The sequence below is a fragment of the Bubalus kerabau genome, chromosome 22 (assembly GCF_029407905.1).
Source record: "Bubalus kerabau isolate K-KA32 ecotype Philippines breed swamp buffalo chromosome 22, PCC_UOA_SB_1v2, whole genome shotgun sequence".
In the NCBI taxonomy this organism is placed as follows: domain Eukaryota; kingdom Metazoa; phylum Chordata; class Mammalia; order Artiodactyla; family Bovidae; genus Bubalus; species Bubalus kerabau.
In genome coordinates, this window is record NC_073645.1 from 15,229,910 (window position 1) to 15,256,809 (window position 26,900).

At 41.9% G+C, this 26,900-nt stretch overlaps 1 protein-coding gene and 1 long non-coding RNA gene across 3 annotated transcripts; one reads left to right on the forward strand and one right to left on the reverse strand.

The window, feature by feature from the left end:
- Window positions 1–12,749: 12,749 nt before the first annotated feature.
- ANKRD1 (ankyrin repeat domain 1) lies at window positions 12,750–22,177 on the reverse strand. Its single transcript, XM_055560113.1, has 9 exons — window positions 22,026–22,177; window positions 21,177–21,356; window positions 20,144–20,281; window positions 19,697–19,804; window positions 18,149–18,247; window positions 16,525–16,623; window positions 16,319–16,417; window positions 16,083–16,181; window positions 12,750–13,592 (listed from the first exon to the last, which is right to left on the reverse strand). Exons 1-9 carry the CDS (start codon window positions 22,050–22,052, stop codon window positions 13,482–13,484), a joined length of 960 nt encoding a protein of 319 aa, XP_055416088.1. The 5' UTR covers window positions 22,053–22,177; the 3' UTR covers window positions 12,750–13,481.
- Window positions 22,178–22,936: 759 nt separating this feature from the next.
- LOC129636924 (uncharacterized) lies at window positions 22,937–25,040 on the forward strand. 2 transcript variants are annotated; one of them, XR_008707217.1, is made up of 4 exons: window positions 22,937–23,040; window positions 23,674–23,765; window positions 24,122–24,235; window positions 24,725–25,040. It is a non-coding gene; the product is annotated as an uncharacterized LOC129636924 (long non-coding RNA). The 2 variants fall into 2 exon arrangements; XR_008707216.1 differs by lacking the exon at window positions 24,725–25,040 and having other exon boundaries at window positions 24,122–24,498.
- Window positions 25,041–26,900: the final 1,860 nt, after the last annotated feature.

Here is a 26,900-nt window from a genome sequence, read left to right on the forward strand (position 1 = left end):
ACTAGTTTGTTTATCCTTTGCATTAAGTGATAAATGGCAGGTATACGTAAGATCTTTCAATACAAGAGACTCTTTAAAAATCTTTCTTATTCATTTTGAAGTTCATGCTTTTCAGCTTCACTTGGTATATATGGCTTATTATTTTTTAGTTTTACTGCTCAAAAAGTGATTATTTTGAGGACTATTGAAACTTTTGCTAAAGGATTGACTTTTTAGTTGATCTTTTGTTTTAAGCCTCTCTCATTATGTTCATGAAGTCCAAGTCCTTTCTAAGAGCAATTGCTATAAAATTTGTGGAGGAGAGGGAAAGTGCACATAAAATCACACTTGGCCTCTTCCTTTGCTGCTTCTTACCTCCATGATGTCCTTAAAATAGGATTCCTCTGAGTTGGAAGCCCCTGAAAACCTAATACTGATTTTTATAAAACTATAGTGAAAATCTCAAAGTACTAGACTCAACCAAATTTGTAAATAATTTTTTTTAATAGTGGGATCATTATGTTAAATAGAAGTAGCCTTTTTTTACAAGTATGTGCATTTATGCTATATTGATACTAAGAAAATTGGAGAAAGCTTTACACCAAACTCAACCTGCGAATTTATTTTTGGGTGTGTTTTTTTTGCTTTTAAAAATGTTTTATTTATTCGTAAACATTTTTAAATTTTTGTACAGGTTTTAAAGGTTACTTTCCATTTACAGTTGTTAAAAAAATGCTGGCCATGCCCCGTGTTTACAGTGCACCCTGAGCCTGTCTGCCGCCTCCTCTAGTTTGTGCCTCCTGCTGTCCCCTCCGGTGTTGCCCCTGCTCCCTCGCCCCGCCCCCCCCCCCCCCCCGGTAACCCTCAGTTTGTTTTCCTTATCTGTGAGTCTACTTCTTTTATGTTATATTCTCTAGTTTGTTAAGGACTCATATTCTTTAACTCTGGGGTACAGGGCAATAGTACTTTTAATTTGTGTCATTCATGCTGAAATATCTATTGTATTCTTTTCTTTTTTTTTTAATTTTTTATTATAAATTTATTTATTTTAATTGGAGGCTAATTACTTTACAATATTGTATTGGTTTTGCCATACATCGACATGAATCCACCACAGGTGTACACGTGTTCCCCATCCTGAACCCCCCTCCTTCCTCCCTCCCCGTACCATCCCTCTGGGTCATCCCAGGGCACCAGCCCCAAGCATCCTGTATCATGCATCGAACCTGGACTGGCAATTCGTTTCACATATGATATTATACGTGTTTCAGTGCCATTCTCCCAAATCATCCCACCCTCACCCTCTCCCACAGAGTCCAAAAGACTGTTCTATACATCTGTGTCTCTTTTGCTGTCTCGAGTACAGGGTTATTGTTACCATCTTTCTAAATTCCATATATATGCGTTAGTATACTGTGTTGGTGTTTTTCTTTCTGGCTTACTTCACTCTGTATAATAGGCTCCAGTTTCATCCACCTCATTAGAACTGATTCAAATGTATTCTTTTTAATGGCTGAGTAATACTCCATTGTGTTTATGTACCACAGTTTCTTATCCATTCATCTGCTGATGGACATCTAGGTTGCTTCCATGTCCTGGCTATTATAAACAGTGCTGCGATGAATATTGGGGTACACGTGTCTCAATTCTGGTTTCCTCACTGTGTATGCCCAGCAGTGGGATTGCTGGGTCATATGGCAGTTCTGTTTCCAGTTTTTTAAGGAATCTCCACACTGTTCTCCATAGTGGCTATACTAGTTTGCATTCCCACCAACAGTGTAAGAGGGTTCCCTTTTCTCCACACCCTCTCCAGCATTTATTGCTTGTAGACTTTTGGATCACAGCCATTCTGACTGGCATGGAATGGTACCTCATTGTGGTTTTGATTTGCATTTTTCTGATAATGAGTGATGTTGAGCATCTTTTCATATGTTTGTTAGCTATCTGTATGTCTTCTTTGGAGAAATGTCTGTTTAGTTTTTTGGCCCAGTTTTTTGATTGGGTCGTTTATTTTTCTGGAATTGAACTGCAGGAGTTGCTTGTATATTTTTGAGATTAGTTGTTTTGTCAGTTGCTTCATTTGCTATTATTTTCTCCCATTCTGAAGGCTATCTTTTCACCTTGCTTAGAGTTTCCTTTGTTGTGCAGAAGCTTTTAATTTTAATTAGGTCCCATTTGTTTATTTTTGCTTTTATTTCCAGTATTCTGGGAGGTGGGTCATAGAGGTTCCTGCTGTGATGTATGTCGGAGAGTGTTTTGCCTATGTTCTCCTCTATGAGTTTTATAGTTTCTGGTCTTAGGTTTAGATCTTTAATCCATTTTGAGTTTATTTTTGTGTATTCACCTGTGAATTTAGATGCTTACATAAAATATTGGCAAAACCATGTATCCCATAACCAGGTGAGATTTATTCTAGAAATGTAAGTATGTTTCAGTTCTTTTCAGTGTACTATACTTTATCATATTAATAGGTCAAATTAGATAAATGAGAATCATCTTAATAGATGCAAGTAAGACATTAAATAAAATATGAAATGTACTCCTAATTTAAAAAATAATAAAAGCCCTTAATAAAATACAAGTATAGGAATACTTCACATATACACACGTTTGTTTCTATTTATATATTGTATTAAGCATCATGTTCTAAAATAAAGCATTTTTTACTCCCATCTGAACACAATATGATGGATTGGACTGCTGCATCCCCTAGAACAGATGGCCACTGCTGTTGAGCCCCAGAGCTGCCACTTCCCTGAGTACCAGCTTGCTTCTGCCTTCACCCTCCTGCATTCACCAAGGGCCGCTGCTGCTGCTGCTAAATCACTTCAGTTGTGGCCGAGTCTGTGCGACCCCATAGACAGCAGCCCACCCAGGCTCCCCCGTCCCTGGGATTCTCCAGGCAAGAACACTGGAGTGGGGTGCCATTGCCTTCTCCAATACATGAAAGGGAAAAATGAAAGTGAAGTCGCTCAGTCGTGTCTGACTCTTAGTGACCCCATGGACTGCAGCCTACCAGGCTCCTTCATCCATGGGATTTTCCAGGCAAGAGTACTGGAGTGGGGTGCCATTGCCTTCTCCGCACCAAGGGTTAGGTGTGTGTTTATTCACAAGTCTGTTTATGTCATTGCATTTATTTAGCATTATAAAATTATGTAAGTTAATTTAAAATTATGAAAACTGATGAACAAGGAGGAGCAAAGAAAAAAGGATTCCCAGGAAAATTAACGCTTTTGAAAAATTTTAAAAAGATAAGTCATTTAAAAGAACTGTCAAAATAGGTGTGAGCAAGACAGCTAGATTTGGAAGAGATCCAGTGGACATTTACCAGTCTTTTTTTTTTTTTTCTTCTTCTTCTTTTTTAAATTGATGTAACATTGTCAAGTTTTATGTGTATAACATTATAATTCAACTTATGTATACTATGCTGCTGCTGCTGCTAAGTCGCTTCAGTGGTGTCCGACTCTGCGACCACATAGACAGCAGCCCACCAGGCTCCCCTGTCCCTGGGATTCTCCAGGCAAGAACACTGGAGTGGGTTGCCATTTCCTTCTCCAATGCATGACAGTGAAAAGTGAAAGTGAAGTCGCTCAGTCATGTCCGACTCTTAGCGACCCCATGGACTGCAGCCCACCAGGCTCTTCCATCCATGGGATTTTCCAGGCAAGAGTACTGGAGTGGGGTGCCATTGCCTTCTCTGATGTATACTATATGTGCTACCAAAAGTTTCTACCCATCACCATACAGTTGACCCCTTACAATAATTCCACATAAGAATGAAATCACCTAGTATTTGTCTTTCTCAGTCTGACATAATTCCTTTAGCATCATATCCTCATCTGTGTTGTCACATGGCAAGATTTCTTCTTATTTTATGGCTAAGTAGTCTATTTTATATACACACACCCCACATCTTTATTCGTTCATTTGTTGATGACATCTAAGTTGTTTCCCTACCTTGGCTATGTAAACAGCACTGTAGTGAACATTGTAGTGCATATATCTTTACTAATTTATGCTTTCGTATTCTTTGGATAAATTCCCAGAAGTGTAATAGCTGGGTCATGGTAGTTCTCTTCTTAATTTTTTGAGGAATCTCCATAGTGCTTTCCTTATTTGCATTTCCACCAATAGTGTATGAGGGGTCCCTTTTCTCCACATCCTCTCTATAACATTTTGGTATTTCTTGCCTTTTTTATATTAGCCACATTTCCAATAGGCAGTCAGGCATGACATAGGTATTGGCATTATCTTTCTGCATGTTGTCTCCTCTGGCAAGGGAAACATGCAAAAGTAAAAGGCTGCACAGCAAAAGAAATCCACCAGCAAAATGAACAAAGACAGCTAACAAGGACCTACTGAATAGTACAGGGAACAATAATAAATATTTTGTAATAAACTATAAAGGAGAAGAATCTGAAAAAGTATCGTGTGTGTGTAAAAGTTTGTAAAAAAAAAAAAATTTTGAGTGGGAAGATATTAAAATAATGTATCAGATGAGGGGTTAATAGCCAAAATATTTTTAAAAATTCATATCACTCATCAACAAAACACTAAACAACCCAATTAAAAAATGGGCAGAGGATCTGAATATAGACATTTTTCCAGAGATGTACAGATGGCCAATGATTGACACTTGGAGAGATGTTCAATATCACTTATTCAAATCAGAGCTAAATGAGATACCACTTTTCTTCTTTAAAGAAAACACGAAGATCAAAAACGAAGATCTCCCGTCAATGGATCAGATCAGATCAGTCGCTCAGTCGTGTCCGACTCTGCAACCCCATGAATCACAGCACACCAGGCCTCCCTGTCCATCACCAACTCCCACAGTTCACTCAGACTCACGTCCATCGAGTCAGTGATGCCATCCAGCCATCTCATTCTCCATCATCCCCTTCGCCTCTTGCCCCCAATCCCTCCCAGCATCAGAGTCTTTTCCAGTGAGTCAACACTTCACATGAGGTGGCCAAAGGACTGGAGTTTCAGCTTCAGCCAGCATTCCTTCCAAAGAAATCCCAGGGCTGATCTTCAGAATGGACTGGTTGGATCTCCTTGCAGTCCAAGGGACTCTCAAGAGTCTTCTCCAACACCACAGTTCAAAGGCATCAATTCTTCGGCGCTCAGCCTTCACAGTCCAACTCTCACATCCATACATGACCACAGGAAAAACCATAGCCTTGCCTAGACGGACCTTTGTTGGCAAAGTAATGTCTCTGCTTTTGAATATGCTGTCTAGGTTGGTCATAACTTTCCTTCCAAGGAGTAAGCGTCTTTTAATTTCATGGCTGCAGTCATCATCTGCAGTGATTTTGGAGCCCCCAAAAATAAAGTCTGACACTGTTTCCACGGTTTCCCCACCTATTTCCCATGAAGTGATGGGACCAGATGCCATGATCTTCATTTTCTGAATGTTGAGCTTTAAGCCAACTTTTTCACTCTCCTCTTTCACTTTGATCAAGAGGCTTTTTAGTTCCTCTTCACTTTCTGCCATAAGGGTGGTGTCATCTGCATATCTGAGGTTATTGATATTTCTCCCAGCAATCTTGATTCCAGCTTGTGCTTCTTCAGTCCAGCGTTTCTCATGATGTACTCTGCATGTAAGTTAAATAAGCAGGGTGGCAATATACAGGCTTGACGTACTCCTTTTCCTATTTGGACCCAGTCTGTTGTTCCATGTCCAGTTCTAACTGTTGCTTCCTGACCTGCATACAGACTCCTCAAGAGGCAGGTCAGGTGGTCTAGTATTCCCATCTCTTTCAGAATTTTCCACAGTTTATTGTGATCGACACAGTCAAATGCTTTGGCATAGTCAATAAAGCAGAAATAGATGTTTTTCTGGAACTCTTGCTTTTCCCATGATCCAGCGGATGTTGGCAATTTGATCTCTGGTTCCTCTGCCTTTTCTAAAACCAGCTTGAACATCAGGAAGTTCACGGTTCACATATTGCTGAAGCCTGGCTTGGAGAATTTTGAGCATTACTTTACTAGCATGTGAGATGAGTGCGATTGTGCGGTAGTTTGAGCATTCTTTGGCATTGCCTTTCTTTGGGATTAGAATGGAAACTGACCTTTACCAGTCCTGTGGCCACTGCTGAGTTTTCCAAATTTGCTGGCATATTGAGTGCAGCACTTTCACAGCATCATCTTTCAGGATTTGGGATAGCTCAACTGGAATTCCATCACCTCCGCTAGCTTTGTTCGTAGTGATGCTTTCTAAGGCCCACCTGACTTCACATTCCAGGATGTCTGGCTCTAGGTCAGTGATCACACCATTGTGATTATCTGGGTTGTAAAGATCTTTTTTATACAGTTCTTCTGTGTATTCTTGTCATCTCTTCTTAATATCTTCTGCTTCTGTTAAGTCCATACCATTTCTGTCCTTTATCGAGCTCATCTTTGCATGAAATGTTCCTTTGTTATCTCTGATTTTCTTGAAGAGATCTCTAGTCTTTCCCATTCTGTTGTTTTCCTCTATTTCTTTGCATTGATCGCTGAAGAAGGCTTTCTTATCTCTTCTTTGGAACTCTGCATTCAGATGTTTATATCTTCCCTTTTCTCCTTTGCTTTTCGCTTCTCTTCTTTTCGCAGCTATTTGTAAGGCCTCCCCAGACAGCCATTTTGCTTTTTTACATTTCTTTTCCATGGGGATGGTCTTGATCCCTGTCTCCTGTACAATGTCATGAACCTCATTCCATAGCTCATCAGGCAGGAATCCCTCAGAAGAAATGGAGTAGCCATCATGGTCAACAAAAGAGTCCGAAATGCAGTACTTGGATGCAATCTCAAAAAGGACAGAATGATCTCTGTTCGTTTCCAAGGCAAATCGTTCAGTATCACAGTAATCCAAGTGTATGCCCCAACCAGTAACGCTGAAGAAGCTGAAGTTGAACGGTTCTATGAAGACCTACAAGACCTTTAGAACTAACACCCAAAAAAGATGTCCTCTTCATTATAAGGGACTGGAATGCAAAAGTAGGAAGTCAAGAAACACCTGGAGTAACAGGCAAATTTGGCCTTGGAATATGGAATGAAGCAGGGCAAAGACTAATAGAGTTTTGCCAAGAAAATGCAGTGGTCATAGCAAACACCCTCTTCCAACAACACAAGAGAAGACTCTATACATGGACATCACCAGATGGTCAACACCGAAATCAGATTGATTATATTCTTTGCAGCCAAAGATGGAGAAGCTCTATACAGTCAGCAAAAACAAGACCAGGAGCTGACTGTGGCTCAGACCATGAACTCCTTATTGCCAAATTCAGACTTAAATTGAAGAAAGTAGGGAAAACCACTAGACCATTCAGGTATGACCTAAATCAAATCCCATCAGTGGAACCATACTTCAAAGAATAGGCTTTGATGCGATGTGATGTGATGTGAAAGTCGCTCAGTTGTGTCTGACTCTTTTTGACCCCATGCACTATACAGTCCATGGAATTCTCTAGGCCAGAATACTGGAGTGGATAGCCTTTTCCTTCTCCAGGGCATCTTCCCAACCCAGGGGTTGAATCCAGGTCTCCCGCATTGCAGGCGGGTTCTTTACCAGCTGAGCCACCAGGGAAGCCCATGAGTGCACAAAAGCTTGCACATGAGTGTGCGTTTACATATTTTAACTTGGAATTTTTAAGGGGATGTGTGTTCAACTTATTTTTGGTGCACCTCCATAATCTATGTTTTCAACCGACTATATATTAGCCCCATCTGTGCCAGATATAATATCGAAGACTTTCATTGTTATATTGGAAAGGAAGTAAAGTTACAGCAAAATGTGAGTCTTGTTTGAAACATTTCAAGAAAAGCAACTGGATAAAGAAAAGAAATGCAGGTGCTTCTTAGTTTACATACATCTGTTATCTATTTGCAGTTGTACCTGCTTTTTGTTTATGAATATGCACGTATCCTGTTCAAAATAGGGCATGATGGCTGGTCACCAGTGAACAGCAGCAGGCGGGGCTTTTTAAAGTTTGCCTTTGTTAGAACATGAACTGGTATAATTGTAACAAGATGACAGTACCTTTATTTCAGCAAGGTGGTCAGTTATAAATATGAAAGCCAATAATTTTAATTAATATTTTATAACAGTAACTTGTTATAAAATACCATTTTAAAAGATGGTCCCAATCACAGACATGTTTCCCAGAAACGATGGAACTCATGAAGAAAACTCTTAGAGGATGTGGGAAATTAAAGCCTGGAGTACGTCAAGGGAGAGGTGGTCAAATTCTTCCCCAGTTTATGAATTTAACAAAATCCAAAACAATGTATACATTATTGTTTGTGTTTACTTTTTGCTTTTAGGCTTCATATTTTGAAAGAAAAAAATTGAGACCAGCTAGGGAATTTTGTAGAGAAACACTGGGAGGGACATGGGATGGTGATTATTACAGAGTACAACAGAAATCTAGTAACTAAAACAGTATAATTGGTACAGAAATCCATGTAGATGAATAAAAGAGCTGGGAGTCCAGAACACTCCAGTTACGAGAACTGACCAAATTGTTCAGTTAGTGGTGTTGGAACAACTGGTCACTTAGCAGGAGAGGCAGGACAGCATAGTACAGTAAAGCTGAAGACATGCTACCCAGACTGCTAGTACTTACTGCCCATGACTCTGGGCAAATGACATAACCACTCTGCATCACTTCTCTTCTCCCAGTGGTGGTATTGCAAAGGTTAAGTAGATTGAAATTTGTAGAAGGCTCAGAGCAGAACCGGAGAAGACAATGGCACCCCACTCCAGTACTCTTGCCTGGAAAATCCCATGGACAGAGGAGCCTGGTAGGCTGCAGTCCATGGGGTCACTAAGAGTTAGACACGACTGAGCGACTTCACTTTCACTTTTCACTTTCATGCCTTGGAGAAGGAAATGGCAACCCACTCCAGTGTTCTTGCCTGGAGAATCCAGGGATGGGGGAGCCTGGTGGGCTGCTGTCTATGGGGTCACACAGAATTGGATACGACTGAAGCGACTTAGCAGAGCAGAACCTGTCATATAGAATATTCCTACTACATATCAGCTGTAATTCTGTCATTTAGGGGGAAAAGTCCACTCCCTATCTCATACCCAGGACACATCATAAATTCAAGTGGATTAAAGAGTTATTTTTTAAAAATAAGATTGGATTGCAAAAGACCTAAACACAGTCACCAAAACCAGAACATAGAGAAGCTTAATCAGTTTGTCTCTATAAAAATGTAGTGTTAGAAAAGTACAAACAATTAGGAAGATACATTTGCAATGCATGTTCCAGCAAGGTTTAGCATTCTTGGCTTTTTTAAAGAGATTGCTTTTAAAAAACAAATATGCAGCGTGACAAATACTGCTAGTGTCCATCCAGATTCTTTTTACCAGGTGGTACCCCCTCCCCCACAGCTGCTGCAGATGTTAGGTATTAATTGTTTATCCTCACCCTCCCCCAGAGAGTGTCCAGGGCTGGTTGTCCCAGAAATGCTTGGGAAGGTTTATCCCCACCCCTGGAGGTTAGCGCGTGCTGGATGCCTGATGCAGGGCATTACAGCCTGGCCTTCTGGTCTCCATGGTGCAGTTTATGCTTCTGAGCTCCCCATGGGATGAGGTTTAGGGGAGACTTCTGAAATCACCTCCGTGCCTCTTCTCCTGCCCTATCCTGTTTCCCTCAGTCCCTTACAGAGCACTCTCAAGAAATCACACAAGAATCCTCATTTCAAGTGCCACTTCCAGGGAACCTGACTTAATAGACAATTGAGCAAAGAAGATTGACCCAAGAAAATGCTCAACAAGCCTGAAGATGCTGAACGTTTTTTTAGTAATTGGGAAAATCATCAAAAATACATCTTTCCATTGCTGATTGGGTTGAAACAATAAAAGATTATAAAATGAGTATTTTCTTGATTGTGGGGAAAGGCTAAGGGATAATTTGATACCAACCTTATAGATACTTCTGTCAATGCATTTCTTCAGAAATGGCTAGGTGTAAAGGATGGGTAAGGATAGTCATTGCAACAGTGTCTAAAATGGGAAAATGGAAACAACCTGGATGCCAGCAATGAGAGGACTAAATGATCCATTGTACATTGAAACAAGACTATCATTTATAAAAATGTCTAGAATAAGTTGTTCAATTGACAATAAAGTTATAAAGCTAAGTGTATGGTGCCCATACATAATGTGCACAGAAATCAGTGCCATGAAATTAGGGTTATAGGGAATGTTTGTTTTCATTAGTCATTTCCATAATCGGCTTATTAATGAGCATGTGTTGCTTGTTCAAGGGGAGAAGACATTTTTTCATTTAGGAGGTAAAGGTAGCATGATAGATGTTACAACACGGAGAAAAAAAAGTACAGGAACACACGAGACTAAAAAGTCCAAGTAAGGATCAAGGATGGCTTCCTGGAGGACAAACAGCTACCCCTAAAGGGAAGAATGAGGAGAAATTATGCAGTGGGGTGGGAAGAAGAGCCTTCCAGGGAGCTGGCACAGTATATGAGAACAAAAGCTGGTGCCTAGGTTTTTTTTAGAAACTGGAAATTCAGTTGAGTTGAAATTTACTGTTTAGCTAGGAAAGTAATGAGAAATGGATGAGAATGAAGAGTTAACAGCAGCCAGATTTCAAGAGAGTTTTCAAAAACATTACGGCATTTTTATTTCATCCTGAGGGCAGTGGGCAGTCAGTGAAAATTTTTGTAAAGAAGAATGACCAGATTTGCATTTTAGAAAAATCACCCTGGCTGCAACTTGAAGAACACACTGGAGGAAAGTTAAGCTGAGGCATTTCGTAACCAGGGAGATGACAGGTAGTCTGAACTAGGAGTGGCCCCTAGGACGAGAGGAAGTAGACAGATAACAGAGCCCCATAGGTAGTATTCTTGGTAAGCAGTCCTGTGGTTATTTGAAAGAGGGATGAGGCCAAGGGCAAGTTTACAACAACTTCCAAGACTCTCTACTGGCCAGTGGGAATTCCCTTCACGGATAAAGAACACAAGTGACAGACTGCGGGCAAAGAGCTGGCTCAGGTTGGAAGACAGCTTATAAATGTTGACCACCTGTGTGACAGAAACGAAGGTTGTTGCCTCGAGTGTTTATCTTCTCAAGTAGCAAAGGTCACTGAGTTGCCCTTGCTATAATGAAACTTACTCCGTTTTGATTCTCATGCCCCCTACTTCTGTAGTAGTGCAAATCTTTATATGCAGGAACACAAAAGTGTTTTAACCCCTTACTTCCTTCTCTCCTTACCTTCCAATTCTTGTGGGGAAGGGAACTCGAGGAAGACATAGAAAACTTGGCCACATAATAACACACCCAAGTTGTGCTGTGGGAGATGTCAGTGTAGCGAGGGAGATGCTGCCTGTGTAGTGGCTGCTTTGCTTAGAAAAAAAAAGGATCCTGAACCATAAGGATCTGATGGGTTAGAGCCAGCAGGATCCTCTAGGGAGGGCAGAGGGTGGCAGAAGGGTATTGAGAGGGAGGGATATAACAGAATGAAGCTCCTGAGGCCCCCAAGAGGTGGATGCTACAAATTGTTCAGAGACCAGATAGAAAAGGCACAGAAATATTTCACACCATCCTTATAACTCCATGATCGGCTAACTGAAGGATCTTCTGGTTATGGATTGTGCCTGCACGCCCTCAAAGTGTTGGCGACATAGCTGAGAGGTCATGAGTATTATACTATCTAAAGTGGGTTTTGGTAGGGGTACCAGCACAGATGTTTCACCCTGGCCTTCAAACATTTCAAGTGACAAACTTCCCCCATAACCTTGCCCTTTTCTACATTCTCTCTGCTGCCTATAACTCCAGTTTATCCTTCAGACTCCTCTGGGAAGGTCCCCACCTCAAAGAAGTCTTTGTAGAAACTCCCTCCCCTGCCTCCCCATGGAATGATGGGCCTCCTCAGCTTAGACTCTCAGCATGCTGTGCTTGTTACTTCATTGTACTTATTAAGCAGATTGTTACCATGTATTTATTTCTGTGATCACTTCTTTAATACTCCTAGGAAGTCCTAAGAATAGGGGGCTTCCCAGGTGGCTTGATGGTAAAAATCCACTTGCTAACCCAGGAGATGAAGGTTCGATCCCTGGGTCAGGAAGATCCCCTAGAGAAGGAAATGTAACCCACTCCAGTATTCTTGCCTGGGAAATCCCATGACAGGATCCTGGCAGGTTACAGTCCATGGGGTCACAAAGAGTTGGACACGACTTAGCGACCAACAATAATCCCAGGAAGGCAGGGCAGGGACAACCTGGTTTGCTCATCACAGGTCATAGCACCTGGCCAAGCATGTGACAAAATCACTCTCCTTGGAGGTCAACAATCATTGGCCAGGTGCATTTTTTCTTGGGCAGCTTTGACACTAGTAGCTGGTGTCCACAATAATTGTTAAACCTCAGATTAGTTAAACCCCAGTGGGAAGGTTTTAAGGAATCAATTGTAGTAATCATTTTGCCCACCAGAGGTCCCTTTCTTCCCATCACTGGGGCCAAAGAGCTTGAACTCCTGTGTATCTTCATAGTTTTCACAGCCATGCTGTTCATTGAAGACTGTGGTATACCATCACCTCTGCATCGCCCAGGGGCTTGTCGGTAATGCAGAATCTCACGCCCCCCCCCCCCACGCCCACTGGAGGAATCAGAATCTGCATTTTAACAAGATTCTCAGGTGATCTTTGTAGACATGAAATACTGAGAAGTACATACAGTTCTACAGAACATTCATAATCTGAAAAGCTTGGAAGACAAAACCCCTATCTAAATGGCCTTTCCACCAGACTTAAAGAAGGAAAGAGGTTTAGAATCTGCTTTTATTATGAATATAAAATATACATACAACATAATACACATTTACACATTTACAATTTGCAGTTAGTTTCACTTTTTTGAGCACGTTTGGTTCTGCACGGCCCAGTGGCCCATGTTCCTTCCACTTACACTCAAGACATTCTCTTCACCTCGGTACATACTTGGTAAGAAATACCAGGCCCAGGCGTCAAATGGCCAGCTTTACTGTCTTCCCAGAATCACGTTCATTCTGTTTCCCCTTCTGCTGCTACAGGCTTTCCATGGCCTCAAACTTCAGCATTAAAAATGCAGGAGAAAAGAGGGCTGCAGTAATCCCCTTCGTCTTTCAAAATCACCTTGAAACATCTCACCTGAGCGAGGTGATACATCATAGGCATTGCTGGTTAACATAGTCTAAGAACTACCTAAGGGGAGGCTCTGACGTGTCACATACAAACTAAGCTTGTTCACCAAATGAATGATCACAAAGGATCTGAGTATCGGTGGTATTGCAGTAAATAAATAAATAAGTTAACTGGAATAAATACAAATAAATAGAGTGAGTTTCACTAAGGAAAATGTCAATGCCTACGTCCCTGTGCTCCAAACCTCATTAGGTGCCACTTTACAACAGGTTGATAAACGGAAGCTGGATTTCTCTATGAGTCGCTCTTTGGGGCAACGCCTTCCATGTGCTGGTACAGAGCAGCCAATGGAATCGTTTGTCATCGCTTTTCTCAGAATGTTGCTATGCGAGACGCTTTGTAGGCGTTCTCTTTGAGGCTGTCAAATATTGCTTTGGTTCCATTCTGCCAGTGTAGCACCAGATCCATCGGAGTCTTCCCAGCCTAATCGAAACAGAGGAGGGAATTTGACTTCCAGGTTGAAGGCATCTCTAAGTTCTTCTCCTCTGTGTGTGTGTGTGTATTTGATGAGGTAATGGATAGGTGTATGTTACTGAGGTGTTTTATGTTTCCCACTATGATCTGCAGTTTATTTTCAAACCAGTCCTTTATGTTTCTCACAGGAAGGCTTTTGGCATTTCAAATTAGCAGATCAGCAGTGTTTGGTTTTTTTGCCCCCCTGTGGGACTATCCCAGGTGTTGGTAAAAATCCCTAGTCCCTTGACACTACATAGCAAGCCTAAGCCAACTCACTGTGAAATTCAAAAGATGCCTCTGTACTTATACAGTATACTGCAGAATGGGCATGGAGAGGTAGCAGTATCCACCTGGTCAAAAACCAGTTCCTATCAGTTTGGAAAATGATTCCTGACTGATAAAAACTGGTGGGATATGAGCTGCTGCAACACCTTGGCTTAATTACACAGGTACGGCTCCAGGGAGTAGATTTTTCACAGCTGCTCAGAAGTTACGCTGGGCTCTCCCAGGAAATTTATTTTTCTTGGAGATGATATCAATGATTTTTGAGACCAAGTTTTCTTTACTTTATGTCTCAAGATATTTACAAAAATTAAAATTATGTCACCTCTCAATTCTTGCCTCTCAATTTGAGAAGTCCTAAAATTTTCCATCGCTATTCAGAAGTCTCTCTTTATCTCAGAGATTGCAAACTGGCAGCTTTGAGATGCAAATAAGTCTAGAGACCTGTTTTGGCCCAAACAGAGCTTAGATTTTTAAAAAACGGGAATTAATTGGCAACAGTTGGAAATTAAGAGATTTCCCAATTGAATCTGTGATCTCTCTGAAAAAAACTGGAAGGCTTGGCAGCATGATATCCATGGTTTCATGGAGCAAGAAGGGGCTGGATTAGGGAAGGACTACTACCTTATGTGCACAGAGCCTGCAGCCACCATAAAGTCATTTATGTGATCTGCCTGGGCCCTAGGCAGATTTGAGTTAACGTCCCTGCAACCTTAATTTTGGACCTTCTCACCCTGTAGCATGTGCCCTGGGGAACACTTAGCAGCAGATGTGAAGACAGTTTGGGACAATGAAACAATAATGATACAGTAATGTATTGTTTACAACCCCCTTCAAGATGGTGTCCAGTAACTTATCCTTTTTTGGAAATATCCATCCATTGGGTCAATGACATTTATAGTTCTAGAACCTTTATGCTGGGGTCTTACTGAAAATACAGAGCTCTAAGGCCTATTTGTATATTTAGGGCTATTTTTCCATGAATTCCTTAAACTCCTTTGTATTGAAATTTATCTCATAATTCCCTGGTGACTTACACAGTCTCTCCAAATCTATATGCTTTTGATCTCTGCCTGAAAAAAAAAATTATATTTTCTGCAGCTTTAGGGGTTTTGTTGAATCTACTCTTTCTGATGGTTTAAATTATTTGATAAGATCAATCCCATATCAAGGATGAGGGGACCCTACTGTTAACACTTTCCCAACCCAAGCAGTCTCTATCTGCATTTATTTTGTTCCTGTCACCAAGACAGTTTTATTTTCTTTTTTGGAATGATGAAGTATTCCTCTCAGTCTTATAGTAACACAGTAAGAGGAGGAAATGATTCACAGTAAAAGATGACTGGGTTTTTTTTTTCCCCTTTCTTTGTAAAGTGATTCTCCAAAAGCCTCTTTCAAATTACTTCTTCAGTACTTTACACTCATTCCTCCCAGTGGTATTTTTAAAGCTTGTATTAGATGATGCTTGACTAGGAATTGGGACCATGAGGAAAATCTGGTTACATTCCCTGGCTTACAGATGAAGCTAAATTAACATGTACTTGTAAAAGGGATTTATACAAGCATTTTCTGGGCCTAAATATAAGAAACTATTTTGAGGGATGTGCAACTAAACCAAAGAGGAGAATGAATAGAAATTAGCTCAAAAATAAAGGCAAATGCATGGCTACCTCTGTAAGAAAGTGGTAGCATTCATGCTGTTTTAAGAGGGGAAGGGCTATTCACAATTACTCGGATTCAGTGTTGAATCATTTGAATTCCTTGACCCTTGGCTGCACTGACCACTGTGGAATTTTCAAGAGCTTCAGGAATGGTGGGTGTCTTTATTCCTGACTATTCCAGCCTAACTCAGCCAGGGATGGCCAAGGCAGACACTGCTTGTGTCTGTGAAGGTGGGTGGTTTGACCATCTTTTATTTTCAATACCAAACTCTAAAAGAATTCCTAAATGCTGTGTTAGGCATTGAGGGCATAGGAGGCACTATGGCTTCCCCATCTCTGACTAGGTGACCTGGGTCCTTGCCAAGGTCAGCAATATCCTTATGGGAAGGAACGGGGCATTTAAATCATCAAAAGACCCCCGAATGCTACCATTGTAAGGCTATTTTCAAGTATGTGAGCCATACTTCTGTTCATTAGAAAGCCAGCAAACAAGGCCCCTTGCCTGAGTACTTACACAGTTCTTGACGTTGAGGTCGGCGCCATATGTAATCAGGAGTCGGATCATCTTGTACCGATTCAGTCTCACAGCATCATGCAAGGGAGTATCTCCTTCCTAGAGAGCAGAGTGAACAGGCTAAAGGAGGGCCTGAGGCCAGGAAGTGGGTCCCGAAAGGGTGCCCAGCAGGGGTAGTGATCCCAAATAAATGAGTGAAGGTTTTAGGAGGCCACACTCTGCCGGCCTCTACTCACCCGGTCTTTGGCGTTGAGGTCTGCCTCGCAGGCGATGAGATGCTCCGCGCACTCGTAGTGGCCAGTCCTCACCGCGACATGCAGCGCGGTGCTGAGCAACTACGAAATGGAAGAGCCCGTTGGGTCCCTGGGCGTGAGGACAAAGGCTGTCCCAGACCCCAACGCATGTGTGAAGGGGAGGAGGGGAACGGGAGTAGGAGAAATACCTTATCCCGCGCACTGATTTTGGCGCCTTTGTTCAGCAACAGTTTTAAGACATCCAGGCTTCCTCCGCGGCTTGCCCAGTGGATTGCTGTGGATTCAAGCTGTAAGAGGGAGGTGAAAGGACATGACTCAGTGGAAGAAGAACCTGGTCAGAGGAATTAGTTCTTGGTTTCTAAGACCTAGGAATACCAGGTTTGCTAGGGCATCTGTGATGGCACTGGGCTGTCCTGGTCTAGGTTGCCAGTTCTAACTATTGTAGTTCAAATCTCTTGCCAAATGTTTTGGCAAAAATGTGCGAACGTGTATGCTCTCCTGTGTATGTATCTGTGTGCATGTTTGCATCATTAGGAGGTTCTCAAGAAACCTAATCTTTTTAAGAGAGGATAAGAACTAAAATGTACTGAGAATTTCGTGGTGCCCACATGGTGCCACATACTTCAGACTCATGGATGCTCCCAGCAACATTGTGAAGTGGGCGTTCCTGTGCTCATTTTGCAAATGAGAAAAAGGAAGCTCCAAACTATTCAAATTTTTTGCCCGAGGAAACACAGCTAGTAAGTGGCAGAAGAGTTATTATTCCAACCCACAGCGTGCCTGGAACGTTTAACCACTTTTGCCAGATTAAAGTTCTAGACAAATGTACAGATTTTAAAATTCTGGCAGAAAAGTAGTCCCTTCCAAAGGATATTCATCTGTATCTGACGCCTCTTCCTGTGTCCCTGTTGTCTTTTCCTCGTCTCTTCCTGGTTCTCTGCTTCCATTCGTGCTGGCACACTCATCTACCTCCACCGGCCTCATTTGTAGTTACTGCGCTTAATCATACTAGAAAGTTTGGTCTATCCCTGGCCCTCCAAATATCATGCTCATGAATTTTTGTGTCTTTCCACGCAAACTTTATATTTTGTTTCTTTACTTGTTTTTCTGTGTGTGTATCTTCTGGGTTCAGTTTTAGCCAAATCCTTTGGACTTTTCCAGTCCCTTTTCCACTCTGCTTAAAAAGTCAAATTGAGCTGTATTTAAATAAATAAAGCATTTTTTTTTCCCCAGCTCAATCTTCATTTCATAGGATATGCTATCTACTGGTCTGCATAGAAATCACAGTGGTTGAATTACTGATATCTGAATAGCAGCTACTTCCCATAGATGCGATTCATTTTGTGTGCAGTCTAGCCCCAAATCTCCCTGATGGCAATCAGCATCTATCAAATAAGGTGTTCAGCTAGAGAATTCTGAGATGTTGCTGGCAGCCAAGGGTCAGGAGCAGGTGGCCACGTATGATGGAAGGATGGGGATGCTGAAAGGCAAGTGTTGACTGTATTACTTCTCAGTAAGGCTACTGACTTGATAACGACCCAAGTCTTTGATGAGGATATTGAATTCTGTCCAACAGCTCTCACTTCCTTCTTTTCCCTGAAATACTCGTCTCCTTTTCAGTATGTATGGAAAATACTTTCCACATGACCTAGTCCCATCTCCCAACTTCCCTTTGTATGGAGAAATAAGCTTCTGCCTAGTTCTCTCAGATCAATCTTCAATACAATTGGCCCCATTTTTCATGGTAGGTTTTCTCAAGCTTCACATAGTCTACTTACTTTGGCTCATTTCCAAACAAAGAGATATATTTACCATATCACGGAATTCAATCTGGGCTCCAGCTTCTATTAACTTCTCCACAATTGCCAAATGTCCTTCCAAGCATGCTCTGTGAAGAGCTGTCCGTTTATACTGTCAGAATAGAGATTTTAAAAAGAGTGAGAGAGAGCAATGCATATAAAAATGAGTATAAATCCTTTCTAAGAAATAGAAAGCTGGGGATTCTGATGACCTAGCTGATAGAAACTTGAGTTCTTTTTTATGAGTTAGAAATGTCAAATTTACTAAAATTATCGACTGGAACAATTATTCTGCAACTGAGATTTGCGTTTCCTGCAATACATATTTCTAAGTGATTAGAGGTCCCAAGTGCTGACACTTCCCTTTCTTGTGTTTTGTGCCCTCATGATTTCTGTAGTACCTGCCATGCAGTTCAGCCATTTCCTTCCTTTGGGACTGCTGTTAGGTTGAATATCAAAAAGTATTCATTTTTAAGATAACGGAAGACATTTTTCTTTCAGCTTCAGAAATGATTCCCCATTCCAGTTCATAGGGGAAAGGAGTGAAAAAAGGGTTAGTGATGTCTGATAAATTGGCTTCAAATAATGGATTAATGGGCTTCCCAGGTGGCTTCCCTGGTGGTTCAGAGGGTAAAGAATCCGCCTGCAATGCAAAAGACCCCAGGCTTGATCTCTGGGCCGAGAAGATCTGCTGGAGAAGGGAATGGAAACCCACTCCAGTATTCTTGTCTGGAGAATGCCATGGACAGAGGAACTGGTGGGCTACAGTCCATGGGGTCACAAAGAGTCAGACACAACTGAGCGACTAACACTTTCACTTCAGGTGGCTCAGTGGTAAAGAATCTGCCTGCCAATGCAGGAAACACAGGAGGCAGCAGATACCATCTCTGCGTCAGAAAGGTCCCCTGGAGAAGAAAATGGAAAACCCACTCCAGTATTCTTGCCTGAAAAATCCCATGAACAGAGGAGCCTGGCAGACTGCAGTCCGTGCAGTCGCAGAGTCAGAGACTACTGAGTTCACATGCAAATGGATTAATAGGCTATTTGTGCTGGAACACTATTAGGCATTATTTCACTCCGATGCCCTCTCTTTTTAGATAAGGAAACTGAGGTCTAGAAAATGCAGATTGGCTGCCAAGAATCAAATAAGCAAGTACTGATAGAACTGACATTTGAACTCTGGGCTAGAGATTCCCTGTGTAGAGCTGATATATTTGGGTCCAGTCAAAGCTAATGCTAACAATATATTTCCCCAGTCATGAGTGGTTGGTCCTGCCATACTAAAAGTCTATCCCAAAGATCTCAAAATTAAAGGCAAACTGAAAAAGCAGTGGGAAGAAAATGAGAGTGCAAAAAAATAATGCAATCCATAGCACTGATCCAGCATTTTCTTTTTCTGGCCCACTGCACTCCCCTGTCATGCCACTGGCATATGTGGCAACAGCTGGGGCGACGGTTTCAGGTGGATTGATTTCTGGCACCAGACTAGCAAGGCTGCAGTAAAGCATAAGAAACACAAAATTAACAAGCTGGATTTTGCAGTGCTTTGTATAAGCCTTACCTCATCACAGACATCTGGATTGTTCTTGTCTGACAAGAATTTTTCTATTACTGGCAGTTTATTCTCCAGGGCAGCTTTCAGAAATGTAGGCACATCCACAGGTTCTGTCTAAAGTTTAAAAAAAAACAGTGTGAGAGTTACCACGGGCTTTCCAACATTCAGTCAAACCCTCCACAGATAGTTATTTCCTTGTAGCCTAATGCCGAGGGTTTCCCTGGTGGCTCAAACAATAAAGAATCTGCCTGCTGTACAAGAGGCCCAGGTTCAATATCTGGGTTGGGAAGATTCCCCTGAAGAAGGAAATGGTAACCCACTCCAGTATTCTTGCCCAGAGAACTCCATGGACAAAGGAGCCTGACAGGCTACAGTCCATGGGGTTGCAGAGTCAGACATGACTGAGCGACTAACTCCCACCCCCACAACATAAGGAAACCCAGCAGTGCTTACCACGATTTCAGCTTCAGGTTCCTTCACAACTGGAATTTTTGTTTTCCTGTATTTTTTCCTTTTCTTCAGTTGAATGATTATTTCAAGATCTTCTAAATTTTCCAGTTTTGATCTTTGTTCTAGTTTTTTCTTCTTGAGCTAAAAAAGAAATGCATGTTTCAAAATATGGTGAGTTCTACTGACAAGCATTCTGGTTGTGTCAAAACAAAATCTGCAAGGTCTGAGCTCAGTATGTGAACAGTTTGAACAAAAAGATAAAAAAAAAAATATTTATAATAAATCTTTGACTTGGATTTAGTGACTTCTTATTCAAGTATTTAGGGGTCAAATTTTTCAGCTAATTGCCTTTATCTTCACTTCCCTTGCTTGTAGCGCCAGCTTCTTGCTGAAGATAGAATCTAGTTTCTAAGTGATGATTTTGTAATTATTTCCATAAACAGACCCCAGATTTCTGTAGAATTTTTTTTATCATGCTCATGAATTTTTTTAATTGAAAAGACTTTACTAATAAGTTTCAAACTCTTAAAATTTCAATGCCAGTGTCTTTTAGGTGGCTCACTGAGCAGCGCTCATGAAACAGACTGGGGACTACATCTGCGGTTAGTAAGTAATGAAAATTCACCCAGCAACACATTTTCTCAACACAAAAAGTTGCCACAGTCAAACAATGATCCATGAACCACAAACCACATTACTGAGGGAAAAAAAGGCTCCCTTCCTTGGGATTAATTAAACTATATAAGACATCAGAAATTCACTGGACACTTTTCTCTTTCCAAGTCTTTCAGTCAAAACACAGTCATAGACCATTCAGTGATTGATTCGGAATCCAGAGGTCATAGTCTTGCCAAAGAATTATTTTCTACAACCTGTTCCATAGAAGTTGCTTCTTTGTAAGTTAGAAATTGATAAAGAAATACCTTTGGAATGGTTGCATTTCTTTGGTTTCTCTCTCTTCTCCTTGCTATCTGGCACCTTTGTCCTCTACGCCATCCCCAACCTCCCACTAGTGAACCTCCCAGAAGGCCCTTACCTCTGCCTCTCGCTGTTTCTCAGTATTCCACTGTTGCTCCCCCAGGCTGACAAAGTGGACTGGAAGTGTTTTCAGGTCTTCTTGCTTCTCTAAAGTGACAGCAGCTTCATATTCTCCATCTCTGAAGTCCTCAGGAAGGAACTCCCCAGCATCCCCACTGCCATTCTTCTTCCCTGTAACCTACAAGGGAAGAAGGTGGCAGGGTCAGAATAACAGAGTCTGTCCTGGAGTCCTTCTCCATAAAGGATGCTGCAGGAGGTCCCGGGGCCCTTCCTCCCTGCTGACAGTGGCTTCAGAGCAATGCACTCTCAGAGCTCAGGCCGTGATGCGCTGCCCCAGTGTTCCAGGAATACCTTCAGATACTTGTTCTCTTCTATTGGTTAAATCAAGGTTTAGGTTAGGTTGATGTGTTTAAATCTGGTTTTAATCCACTTAATCGCATTTCTCCTAAGAAAATCCCAACCTCTTCCCCCCATCCCCACCGATGATTTTAAAATTCTTTCATTTTCAGTACTTTTGATGATCCCTTGCCTTCCTGTGGTTTCCAGATATATATTGTTGCAATAGAACTTCTCCCCTAAGGCATTTTGATTACTGTACATGATTCCACACTTTAGTGATAAAACCAAAGGAGAAGATAATAAATAGGGAATATGTAGAGAATTCATTACTGCCAGCTCCTTTTTTTCTAATTTTGCTTATTCCATCACATAAATCAACCATTTTCCACATATGACATTTTTCAGAATACCTGTGCATTATGCCTGAAAGAAAAGAGCATTTCAATTTTCAAATAAAAGTCAAGGCTGCACCATTTTTCACTGCATAAAAATAATGTGCTTTACATACCAGCTCTTCTACCTTCAGAACCATCATGTTGACCCGAAGTTCGTCAGTCTGTTCTCCTCCTGAGGAATGAACCCTTGAGTTGCCCTGGGGAGCCCATCTGCTCCAGTGAGCTTATATAGCTAGAGCTGGGTGAGATAATCTTCCAACCTGGGAACCCAAGTAACACCCCTGCCCCCCCTCCCTCCTGGGGCCAACTCAGAGGCAGGTGAATTTTTCATTTCAGACTCAGTGTCTGGGAAGCAGGGGAGGGAGGGGATGACAAGTAACCCCACTGAATATGTGAATCAGGAAGAAATGTGAGAGGGCCATTCCTTTGGCAGTGACCACACCGCTCAGCAATGCAAGTCATCCTATTTATCGGGGAGCCAGAGGACAGCTGTCTGTTGACATTGCACCACACCGCTGCTCCTTTTCCTTCTTTGTCAGCTTTCATATGACTAACCCTATCAAGAAAATGTAAATGCCCTGCGTATCACAGCGCCAGTAATATCTTTCTGATAACCAGACTTATCAACACGTCACTTGGGGGAAGTGTTGCTTTAGGACATCCTATTCCCATGGCTAAACAGCCCGAGAGGAAAGGACCCAGGTCCTAATGGCCCTTGTCTATATCTGTTTGGAATCCTCTGGAGTGATGTCGAGGGCTAAAAAGGCCCCATGACAGGCCACCTTACCATCATTATAAGAAATTGAAAGCATTCAGTAATACACTTTTATTTTACGGTGTCACAGGCCATAATTAGCACATGACATGCTTACTGTCTTCTAAAACAGCATACTTACTGGAACACTTTTTATTCAAAAAAGTTTCAAAATGTCCTGAGATAGATTATATGAGGCCTTGATCATATCAGTATGACCTTGATCAGGTCATTGAGCCACAGTTCTCAGATGCTGTGGAGAAAAGACACCTGCCGGAGCTGGTGAAAACAGCAGGTCCCTGGGCCCCACTCTGGGGCGTTCTGTGTCAATTTATGGCTGAGTCCTAGGAGTCTGTGTTTTTCAAAGCACTCGGGTAATTCTGATGAAGGTTTGAGACAGGTTGCCAGAGGAACAAAGAGCTTTGTTTGGGTTGGAGTGAAAAAAGACCTCTGATCCTGGTTTCTTATCTCTGAAGTGTTAAATTATGTAAAAATGTTTACTGTCTCTTTATGGTCCAAGGAGAAACTAGAATTACTATCTCCAAAGCCATTTTAAAATGTTTTTTTTTTTATTTTTTTTTCAGTAAAAGAAAGGAGGGGAGAGTGAGAGAAAGAGAGTGTGAATGGAGAAGTGTGTTCATTAGATGTTCTGTTGACCTTCTGTGTCCATCACTCCCTCAAACGTACCCCACTCAGCACACATGGCTGCCAATCTCTCTTTCCTCTGATCAGCCTGGGGGTGGTTTTGCTGAAATTTTCAGAATGACACATTGACACCCTCCACCTGTCCCCCAACCAAAGTGCTGACAAAGAGGGATCCTCCCAATTACCCGGGTATCTGTTCTAGTCTCTTAATGTTCTATCCTAAAGGGGGTTTTACTAAAACGAAATTTCCCGGTGTTTTCTTTGAGGTGGAGACAGCTATGACCATTTTCACTGGTTTCTTTAAATAAGAAGCAGCCATTAAACTTTTCCTACCGTTTCTTATCTTAGTCTCTTTGTTCCAGGCCTGACCCAAACTGCGGGGAGCCTTAGGAGATCTCCTTGAGGGAAGGATCACCGGTTGTTGAAGCATCTTGGATATTGAATCCCAGAGCTGGTAATGCCCTCAAAGTTCAAGCAAGGCCAGTGCTTTCATTCTACAGAGAGGGCATGGAGGCACAGAATCGTGACAAGTCACTGGCTACAGACACACAGCTGGTTGCTGGATGCTAGGTTGAAGAGTTTGGGTTCCATCCATCAGAAGCAGAGAATCATTGAGGCCAGAGCACATTTTCAGAGTAGTTCAGTCCTAGACCCACTCAGGGCCCAACCAAGACCTATTAAAAGGTCCTTCCATGTTCAGGACACCTCAAAAAAAAAAAAAGCAAGTGAAAGTGGGTGGGATGGTACACCAAGCCTATTTCTTCCTCTGGTCATTTAATTATCCCCTCAAACCTGGCTGGTTTTACGCAGGAGAGTCCAATAGGTCCAAAGAAAACTGCAGAGGATGACACTTGAGGAAGGCTTGATGGGATGGGCAGAACTTAGAGAAAGGAGCCTGCCGGCCAGATCCCTGGGTATCATCAGGTGAGTAAATTCTACCTGCCTCTCCACTCGCCGCTTCCGGTGTTGATCCCACTGGTTATCGTAAAACATGAGAAGATTTTGCTTTTCAAAAGAGCTTCTAGATACACATAGCCCCCTAACAATGGATCAGATGAAACTGTATTTTCAAATCATTCCTATTCATCAAAATTGAGAACCAAACTTCACAACTGGAGGAGAGTTTTCTGTTACTTGCTTTTAAGGAGCTTCCTTTCCATAAAAGTTCCCCTAGTGGAGTAAGTTCTGAAATTTGTACATTTGACTTGATCACAACCTCAAACTAAGCATAACCTTTCCTTATCAAGACGAATTAAGACAAATTGGTTCTAGAATGATTTAGCAACCCAGTGTCAACCAGAATGAGCAGGGAAATGGTCCCTGAGATTGGCCAGAGTCATCTCAAGAGCCTTTTCTCCTTCCTCTCAAGATTTGTGCGTTTCAATGCAACCAGAAATATAATCCTATTTACAGGTAAGGAAAGCGAGGGGCAGAGAAGTGGAGTCTAAAGCGTTTATTATTGTCACCCAGGGTGTGAGAGACATGCCCCAGCACCACCAGGGTTCATGTGCCGTATAGCTCAGCTCCAAGGACAATTTTGTCTTGCCAAATTTTAGGACATTTTACACTTATCTACTCAGACTTTTTATTTTTACTATGTTTTCTTGACTATGTAAGTAACATACAAATATGTTGTTAAAATTAAAACAATGCAGAGAGAAGGTTGCTTAATTGTAATCTTGCTGAGTGCTGATTTGGTACTTGATGTGTTTCTCTTGATCATGTGTCTTAAAGATTATCTTCTACCAGCACGGATGAGTCTGTCTCATTATCTTAAACCACCACGTGGATTTCCGTGTGTGGACATACCCTTGCTTATTTAACCACTGTCCTATTTATGGACATTTAGACTGTTTTCCAAAATGGTCTCTTATTTGCTACAATCCAGGGTATTTTATAGCACACAAAATGGTATGGTTATTAACACTCCTTGCCCTCGGAACACCCACCTTGATACAAACAGGAAGGACTCTGAGGACTGTCGCCAGACTCTGACTGGAAGCCACCTTGTTCTGCTGTTGCGCTTGTAACTGCTCATTTTCCCATCCCTCCTAATTGCCTTCCCAGTCCCAGCTGCTCCTCACCTCTCTTGGCTCTGAGAAATGGCTGACTTGGCCCTACTAGGAATCCAAGTATCCCTCCAGCCAAGCCTAGGTTCAATTACACACTCAAAAATACCAGAGGGAGGTCATAGAATTGAAGCAAACAAGTTTCAAGGTTCCTTCCCTTCCCTGCCAACCAGGGATGAAATCACCTGTATTTGAAAAGCCACACATGCTGGGAACATTTTGAGCAGTACTGGGAACATTTTGAGCAGAAGGCATCTGCCTTCCTCTCCTCTCAGAGGATAGACTCAAGACCAAGGTCCTCCTGTATCCAGAGCTCTGAATAAAAATTGCATGCACACTGGGTTGTAAGCAACCCAGTTTCAAGCTGCCTTTTTGCAAATATCAGCAGTTTCCTTTGGTAGAGATGGGTGAAGGCTATAGGAGAAGGCAATGGCACCCCACTCCAGTACTCTTGCCTGGACAATCCCATGGGCAGGTGAGCCTGGTGGGCTGCAGCCCATGGAGTGGCTAGGAGTCAGACACGACTGAGCAACTTCACTTTCACTTTTCACTTTCATGCATTGGAGAAGGAAATGGCAACCCACTCCAGTATTCTTGCCTGGAGAATCCCAGGGATGGGGGAGCCTGGTGGGCTGCTGTCTATGGGGTCGCACAGGGTCGGACACGACTGAAGCGACTTAGCAGCAGCAGTAGGTCTCTTCCCCATACCTTACAGCAGCAGGTGCCTTGCTATAAATTATGTCTGTAGCCAAATTCTGCCCCACTTATGGATTTGTGTCAGCCAACAGGTATACACAGCCACACGACTGTTCTGTAAACTTTCTGAAAGTGGCCCCTACCCATTTACACTCTAAGACAGTACCTGGCAAATGAAGTCATTCTAGCAGTAGACTTTAGTTAACTTGCTAGCCTAATCAGATGACAGAACCTTCCATGTATGACCCAAGACAAGATCTGATCAATTCCTAGTACTGAATATATAGGTCTAGGATGCCACAGAGCATACATAACAAAGTGCCTGACACATAGTGAGGCTAAGTATTTGGCTAACACCTGGTAGGAGTTTATAGTCTTTCCTAGCCAAATCACATATCTCAAATCTCCTTTCAATGACAAATAATTAGGAACATTTTAATGCTAAATAACAAATAATCTTCTAATACTAATTAGGGGTAAAGATAAAGTGCTTAGGTAATCTCCTCTGGAGTGTGAGCATCTTATTAGCATTTTTCAAATGCTGACCAACCATGACAACTGTAATTTCCCAGTTAGGGCATATCACAAGTGCCCTTTCCTTGGGTGGTGGTTCCAAGGCTGGGTGCATCTTAGAATCGTCTGAACATCTTTTAAAAGATGCTGATGCCCTGGTCTCAACCCAGGTGAATGAAATCTGAATATAAACTTTAATATCCAGGTATTGTCTTGAAAAAGAAAAAAAAAAAACAACAAACAAAACCTTTCCAGTTGATTCTATTTTCCACCCAGCATTGAGATTACCACTCCAGGGTACAGATTTAAAT